At 46.8% G+C, this 8,317-nt stretch overlaps 1 protein-coding gene across 3 annotated transcripts in view; it reads left to right on the plus strand.

Moving 5' to 3' along the window:
- The window catches only part of ZBTB16 (zinc finger and BTB domain containing 16), a 189,346-nt gene extending 183,040 nt beyond the window's left edge, over positions 1-6,306 (plus strand). For all 3 annotated transcript variants that reach the window (XM_081889838.1, XM_081889839.1, XM_081889837.1), the window contains exon 7: positions 1,599-6,306. In XM_081889838.1, coding sequence (XP_081745964.1) covers positions 1,599-1,828 — 230 coding nt within the window. In that variant the 3' untranslated portion in view covers positions 1,829-6,306. The remainder of the gene's footprint in view (positions 1-1,598) is intronic.
- Positions 6,307-8,317: the final 2,011 nt, after the last annotated feature.

Below are 8,317 nucleotides of genomic sequence, written 5' to 3' on the forward strand. Positions count from 1 at the left end.
AGCCACTGTCCATCTGAGTAGACTGAACTAGATGGTCTGATTCAATATGGCAGATTCCTATATTCCTATTTCTGCCTTCATGGTTGCAGCAGAAGGCAGCCCTCTATATAGGCAGCCGTGAGGACAGTTTTCCCTATTTCTTCCACCTCTTCCCCATGCTTTTGTTCCTGAATGTGGGATTCCTCACTTTTTTGAATACAAGACAGAAGATTTCTTGTGTACCGTGGAAGCGAGATCTCTCACTGCCAGCTAGCGAATTGTTGAGTGCTTCAGCAGCCCACAACTAATATAAATACCAGGTCAATATTTAGATCACTTTTGCTGTTCATTACTTCATTATTCGCTCTGTCTGTGCACAGAGCAGGTATCAATATTGAGAAGACTGAGGCAGTTAATTACTGCGTCGAAAGGAGCCCCCTTTGGCTTTCGATCGGGGCTGCCGTGGACAGTATTGAAACATATCTCTCCGGGAAAGACCGAGTAACTCTGCTGTAAAGGTGATGGTCATCTGCATGGTAACTTGAGCCCTTTGCAAAAATGAAATAAGCCCATAGCCAGTCAACAAAATACTTGCGGGCTTGCAGTACTCTCCCCCCTTTTTTTCTTTTTTGCATTTAGCCATGGCTCTCTGTGTGCTGTGATCTCACAGAAAAGGTTAAAAATGAGGTATTGGACACAATACAGTTCCCTAGGGAGGATCTCTGCTGCCTTTTTAAAAAGCTTCCAGTGCTTATTGCAATTCTGAAATCTCAAAAGTCTGGGCATAGCTCTTTCCCATGACTTGCAAAGAATGAATTATGCAATAACAACAACAAAATAGCTCAAATTTTATTTGAGCAGGCTGAGGAATTCAACCTTGCTTTCTGAAGAATGATTAGGCTCCCCGGCACAAAATGTTGGATTTAAGTACACTTTAAGTACAGTGTACTCAGCCTTGCTTAGACTACAACATGAGAGAGACCAGGGTTCAAATCCCCCCCACCCATGAAACACAGTGGGTAATGTTGGACCAGTCACTCACTCTCAACCCAGCTTACCTGACAGGGCTGTTCTGAGGATAAAATGGTGGGGAGGAAAACTATGTACCCCAACTTGAGCTCCTTGGAAGAAAGGTGGAATATAAATGTAAGTAATTAAGTAAGTGAATAAATACATAAATGCTGATCTTTTTTATGGTGGCTGAGGGCTTTTGTAGGGTCCTTTCTTTCATTCAAAAACACATCTCTTGGATATCTGCACCCTGCAGCCTCCCTGGGTGCCCATGTTTCATTCAAAGCCCAGTGTAAACCTCCTCCCTTGGGGTTTTTTCAAATCAGGAAGCATGGGCAGCCATGGAGGCTGCAGAGCACTGGAGAAATGTTTCCTGGGAATCAAAAACACACCGCCTTTGGCCACCTTGTTCGAAACCCACCAGGACCCCCAAGGAATTCTCAAGAGTCTTGAAGATGAGGCATAACGATGGAAACCTCTTTCACAGGGGATCAAAACCCCTTGAGAAACAGAAGGGTTGGTTTTTGGCTTAGGCGCCACCCAGAGCTGTCATTTTCTCCAAATCGGTGACTTTTCCCTTGCCCCCTGCCTTGCTTCTCTAATTGCAGGTGAGAAGCCCTTTGAGTGCAAGCTCTGCCACCAGCGGTCCCGAGACTACTCTGCCATGATCAAGCACCTCAGGACCCACAACGGAGCCTCCCCATATCAGTGCACGATCTGCCTGGAGTACTGCCCAAGTCTTTCTGCCATGCAGAAGCACATGAAAGGCCACAAGCCGGAAGAGATCCCCACCGACTGGAGGATAGAGAAGACCTATCTGTACCTTTGCTATGTCTAACAGGACAAGAGGAGGGATGGAGGGATGGAGCTGGGAAGGACTGGGCAAAACCAACCACCCCCCTAAGTGGTCTCTGGCCTCCCTACTCTCCTTTTCCCTTCTTCTTTTTCTCTCCCCAATCCCACCCCACCCCACCTGGTTCTGTTTCTGTCCAACTAGGATTTGCTGGCAACCTCCTTCCTAGCTCCTGAGGGTCCTTGTTGCAATCGCAGCGGGAGTAAGAGAAGGAGGAGGGAAATTCTTTGGAGTTCCCTGGCCAAAACCCACAAGAGGCTAACAACAACAACAACAACAAAAAGCCCACCCCTCTCTCAGCCCAGCCCTAGCCATGTCTTCAGTTGCCTCATGCATGTCTCTGTCTCTCCATGCTCATAAAGGGCCTTAGGAGGGGTTTGGTTTAGCCTCTTCTACTCCTTAGTGGGGCTGTTGCGTTTTACCAAGGCCTCATTCATGTTGTAAACTGAAACCAAGTCCTAACTCCTGCGTTGCCGTCCTGATTTCCCCCAAGGAACCTTGGGAACTGCAGTCTTATGAGGCCTCTGAGGATTCTCTGTTAGGTATGTTGTGACCTCGTTTAGATGCAGATCCCTAGCAGCCCACAATCGTTGGGGAGAAGGACACCAGTTGGGGCAGGCTTCAGTTTACAGCGTCAACATTCCCTGGAAGCTGCTCTTCATCTGCTTTCCCCGTCCCATCCCTTTGGCAGGTGGCTCAACCTCCCAGTCCATTCTCTTTGGAGCAGGAGTGTTGCCAGAGGTTGAGGGGGCACCAATGAAGTGGTGTGGGATTGGACAGGTGTGCCACAGAAGGTGCTGGGGTGAAAGTTTCAGATGGTATGTGGAGCATTGTGCCCTGCTTTCCTCAGTCTTGAGGGTCTTGCGGGGCAGAAGGGGTGGGAGTGCTGAGTGTTTGTGTCTGGCCTTAGCCAAGGGGGAGGGTAGGACTGTTCTTACTATGCTCTCCGGAGTGGGGAGTGGGTAGGGCAATGGAAGTGCTGAGATGCCTGCAAATCACATTGTCATTATTTCCCCTATAGACACCCCTCCCTGTGCTTCCATTTTGGGCCTATCGTTTGCATCATGGCTGTGCTCCTGAGGCAAAATCCAGATTTTCCCACAGAGCATGACCAAGGTCAAGTTGAGTTTACAAGAGCACACCACTCACCTGTAGACCATCCCTTCTAGGTCACAATGCTTTCTCCTGACCAAAGACCATTCTATGCATTCTTTTAAATTTAATTTAATGTTTTCTTTTGAGTGGGAGTGGGAGAGGGGTTCGGGTGAGAGAAACCAGTTAGGGACAGCATAACTTTGCACATTTCTTAATATGAGTGGTCAGCCTTCTCAGAGGAGCCGGGGTGTGGGGAGGACAGTTATTTTTCAGCTCCTTTCAGAAGAGGCTGGTGGGAGACGCAATGGCTTCCAGGAACAAGCACTCTGATCTGACGATCTGACGACCCTGGAATTTGGGAGAGGGATCTGATGTACAGAGAGTTTCCCCATTTACTTCCATGAAGGGACAAGGTCCATGCACACATTCCTTTGTGAACATGGAAGCAGCCCCATCATTGAACTAAAAGATGAGACTGGCATTTGCATTATTGGTGGGCATGAAGAAGCCTAGGGCCATACCAATTCTAATACCAATTCTTAGCAATGGGGCACTCTGCATTTGCAGAGTCTTGCCTTCCATAGCCAATTTGCTGCAATGTCCAAGGGGACTTCATGGGCTTCATGGGCTCATGTGCATGAGTCACCCCTCTTAGGGCTGAATGGGCATCAAAGGCACCTGCTTCCCCCAACCCACCAGTGCCAGCCTTCATACTATCTGCACAAAGGTTGGGGAGGAACTACTGGCCCAGCGAGGCAAGTGCAGTCTGCCTACAGCAACCATGGAGGCACTTTGCATTCTTACTACAATAGGTCAACAGAGAGATAACTCATCCGCAGTGGCATAGTGTGGAGTTGCAGGGGGCCGTGGCCACAGGTGCAAATTTCTGAGGGGGCGCAACCAGGTTCCCCCACAACAGGCTCCTTCATAGAAGCTGGAGCTGCAGGGAGACAATCCATTCCCAGGTCAGGCCTTTGGGGCTGGGGCAGTGCTGGTGCCTTCTTTACCTCTTGGCCAGCGAAGGGATGCCCAAGAGCGACCCTCCCCTGGGCCAACCAAGAGGGAAAGAGTGGAGGGCAGTGGTGCCACCCATCAAGGAGGGAGGGTGGAAGAGAAAGGCAAGAAAGCACTGACAGAGCCACGTGTATGGTCCACAAAGCCTTGCTGCAAGGGCAGGAGAGTGAGGAGACACAGCTTCGTGTTTCTCTGCCTTATCCCTGCTCCCAGGTTGGAGCTAGTTTGCAAGGAGAGACTCCCTTGATTAGATGCTGGACAGTGAAGGGACTGACCGCTGCCCAGTCCACTAGGGGAATGCAACACTTGCTTATCCTGCCCTGGGCACCGGCAACCCATGCTACGCTCTTGCCTACCCTTTGGTCAAGCCAAACAGTGAAAGGCACAGATTGAGCCTCTATCTCTTGTGGAATTTGGGAGGGAAATGTTGACTGTAAGCAGTGTGTGTGTGTGTGTCTTCTGGTTGGGTTCATCCCCCCCTTCCTGAAACCCCCCAATGAGGACTTTGCCTGAAGTTACATTAGCTGCCTAGAGGGGTGGGCCAGCTGGTTGTCATCCATGGGAAGGACTTGTCCTATGAGTTGCCTGCCACCTTCTTAGAGCAGGGAGCGGGCAGCCTACAGCTTTCCAGATGTTGCTGGACTACAGCTCCCAGCATGGCCAATTGCAAAGGATGATGGGTACTGTAGTTCAGCAGTATCTGAAAGCTTGTCTTGGGGTGCTGCACCCCTCCCTCTTTTTCTGACTTGCTTAGTTCTCCCGCATCTCATACCTCCTGCTACAATCAGGGCAGCAATCTTGAATTCTTCCTTGTCCCTCTAGACAAGGTGCCCTAAGTACAAGTGAGGCCCACTTCCTTCTTCTGTCCACCCTCCACCCAGGTGATGGCTTTTGAAACATGCCTGCCCCGCCAATCCTCCTGCCCAGTCCTCTGTCTCTGAAGGAGGCGAATGGGAAAGGGTTGTTGTTTATGCTTTCCTTTGTTTTTGCTTTCTTAATTTTACGTTACGTTTAATGATTTCTGCATTTAGCACATTGTACTTGAAATTACCTCAGTTTCTTGTGACCTCATGAGCTTGTTTGCATTGGCTTTTTTGTGGGGGAGGGGGGGAGAAGTGTTTTAGGTTGATTGCTGAAAGGGCTGCGTCACGGCGCCTGCAGAGAGAGTATTTGCATGATGCGCCAAAGTGCCACAGCACAGCCACAAAAGCGCCGTGGCAGTCGGTTCCCACGTCAGCCTTATTTTTATTTTATCATGTATTATTATTACCAAAATTGGTGTTTTGTTTTAATGGCCTGCCTGATGGAAAGTGGGTCGTATTATCTTGAAAGCTACCTCTTTTAAATTGGGGAGGGGGGTGTTGGTGAGAGGGTTTTTTTTCGCAGTAAGGGAAGCACATTTTTGCAATATTTGTGTTTTTTTGTTAATTTTTTTTCTTTTCTTTTCGCTTTGTGATGTTCATTTCAATTTTCATCTCATGCTTTATATTTTGCCAGTGTAATTTTTTATTCTGTAATTTAGCTTCATTTTATATATGGGGGAAAGAAAGTTTTAGGGGAGCCTTGCATAGATGGAAGAAAAGGGAATTTTAACGGAGTGTCTCTGTACTGCTGTCCACCCCACCCTACCCCTGCTCCTCTGATCTTGTCTCAACTGTTGGTTAAATACTGAAGGCCTTAAAATGGGGTGGGGGAGGGAAGGAGGGAGGGGAGGAATAAGTGGAGAGAGCATATGTGTCATTGTAACAGTTGAGAGAGTTTTGACAGTTTAGTGGAAAAGTTAGCGATTTGGTAAAGGAAGAAAAACGAACAGTTAAACTTGAATATGTGAATAGCTAAGTAGAGTTTTGTTTATAATGTGAAAAAAAAATATGATGTCATTTAAGGCAGACCCTTTAAAGAGAAATATGCAGTAAGCGTACCAATGTCACATTTTGCCAGAGATGGCCATAAGGTTGTGTCTATGTGCTCCCGACATTATTGGGCTATTGATGGTGTTCTTGTTGTTTTCTTGATTTTAAAAAAAAAAAAAGGTTGCTCATTTGAGGAGCCTTTGCCCTTCCGCCCCACCTGCCCACCAAGCTGAAAGTGTTGGACTGATGACATTATTTGCAGAGTGTAATATTTTTGTAACATTTGTTAGTCCCTGTGTCAGTTTTAAGCAGGATGATGTTCTGTCTCTGACCCCTCTCCTTTTGTAATGTGAACAGGAATCTGTATGCCTGCCTGTGTGTGTGTGTGTGTGTGTGTGTGTGTGTGTGTGTGTGTGTGTGTAAGCCCTAGTATTAAATAATAGCAGTATTGTTGTAATCTAGCATCACATAGGATGGTACTCAATCAGGGTGAAATCGCAGCTTCCTAAGCGCACTTTGGGAAACGCAATTTAACCTCCTGGTCAACCTCTGTGTGGGCCTTTCCTGCATCCAGAAATGTGGCCTTGAGGTAGGCAGGGAGGTGGCAGTGATCCTTGCAGTTTCCTATGGAGGCATCCTTACTGGAAATGCAGGAAGATGTCATTTTCCTCTGAATGTTTTGGTTGTTTGCAAGGCGTCTGCTACATTATGAATGTCGATGGGAATGTGGGCGAAGTTGTTTTTGATCAGTGAACACAACACAATCCAGAAGATTGCCAGGTTATGGGAATGGGGAAGCATGTTGCTGACTTGATCTAAAAGTTAGGATCGCACAAACCAGATCTGAATTTAGAAGGGAAAGGGATTCCCCAACTTTAAAGCACCAGCAGTTTTTGCGAGGTGCTCTGTAGAGTGGCCTGATTGCTGTGTTCCATTTGCCACGCAAATAACCCCCACTTAAACTGCCATTTTTTTAGCACACTTTATGGTACTCTGGGGTACAAATGCCTTACACGATTTCCCTTCAAGCTTTGTCCACCCGCCGTATGGAAATTCACAATTCTGGCTGTCCTGCGTAACACTTTTTATTTTTTGCAAGTATATTGCTTTGGGAATAAACTTAAAAAAACAAAACAAAAAACCGGAAAGCATTTTCAGATGCATTGTATAGATACATGTGTGAGTGTGCATTTTCTGCATGTCTGCGTGAGAAAGAAAAAAAATAACTTTTTTTCTTTTGAATTATTTTTGCTGCTTTGTGGCGGAGGGAGCAAGACAGGCACTGATTTAGTACACAACTTTGGGAAGATGGCTTGTTTTATCTTTGTGCCTAGTAAAAAAAAAAGGATAGGATTTTGTTTCACATTTAAAACAGGGGGAAATTGCTGCAATGCCTGCTCAGTTATTTGGTACCCTGGGGAAATGGGTTGGACTTTGTTGCAAAGGGGATGTCATGGTATGCTCTACCGTTCTTTACTTGAGAATTTTTTCCCTCATATGCCCCTTTCCCCCCGCTTCCAAACTCCTGGCTTCCTGTAGGTTTCAGCGCTTTAAAAAACCCTGAAGTTGCTTCTTCTTGTTCCAGAATGCCACCATCCTCAGTTGTACTAATAGAGGCAACAATTTGTCAGCCACCTTTCCAATTAGTGTTCACTCTAATTGTCCTACAAATCTTCTGCTGCACCCACCCACCCACCAGCCCCTTCCCCCTGAAAGCTTGCTCTTCTGTTGTGGTGTGAGGTTCTCTCGCTCAGTCGCCCACCATTGTAAGCTGCAGGGTGGGGATAGAGAGAGAATCCAAGGGCTCATCCATACTGCCATTCAGTGTGGACAGGAAGCGCGTCATATGCTTCCATTCCTTCTCTCTTGCCCCATATGACGTTCTCCTCCAAACTGCTGCCTTCCCACCTTCTCCCCTCCCTCGATCTGGGACAGGAGATAGGTATGACAGAACCTGGACTGAGGGAGAGCAAAGTGTTGGAAGTTGGTGATTTGGAGGAGAGCGTCACGTGGGCAATGGATAATTAATGGAGGCAGAGGAAGCTTACTGTCCGTATTCAACAAGAGTCTGGATGAGTCTCCTGATCTTGCCTGGGCCTGGAGAACTTCCTCACCCGCATTTGCTCCCCCTGCTGCCATGACATCCCTGGGCACCCTAGGGTGCCAATATCTGGGCGTGTGTCTTGGTGTTTGTTTTACATAGTGTTAAAAGTATGCATGATCTTTTGAGGCTAAGAAGCCATGCTATGTCTCCATGACGTTTTATGTTCATAAAATATATATATATATAAATATATATTATAGCACTGAGGACCAATTGTTGTCCTTCTGGACCAAGCAAATTTAAAAGCTTATTATTAATTTTTGTTGGTTTGTTTTTTGTTTTTGTTTTTGTTTTGCTTGTCTCTTAACGTTGTGACAGCACAAGTGCCAGTTTGATTGCTTCGTATTAAAAAATGAATAAATAGTGTTTTTAATTGCTGTCCTGGCTCTGTCTACCTCAGCACCTCCT

Source organism: Podarcis melisellensis (assembly GCF_964234715.1).
Source record: "Podarcis melisellensis genome assembly, chromosome: 15".
NCBI lineage: Eukaryota > Metazoa > Chordata > Lepidosauria > Squamata > Lacertidae > Podarcis > Podarcis melisellensis.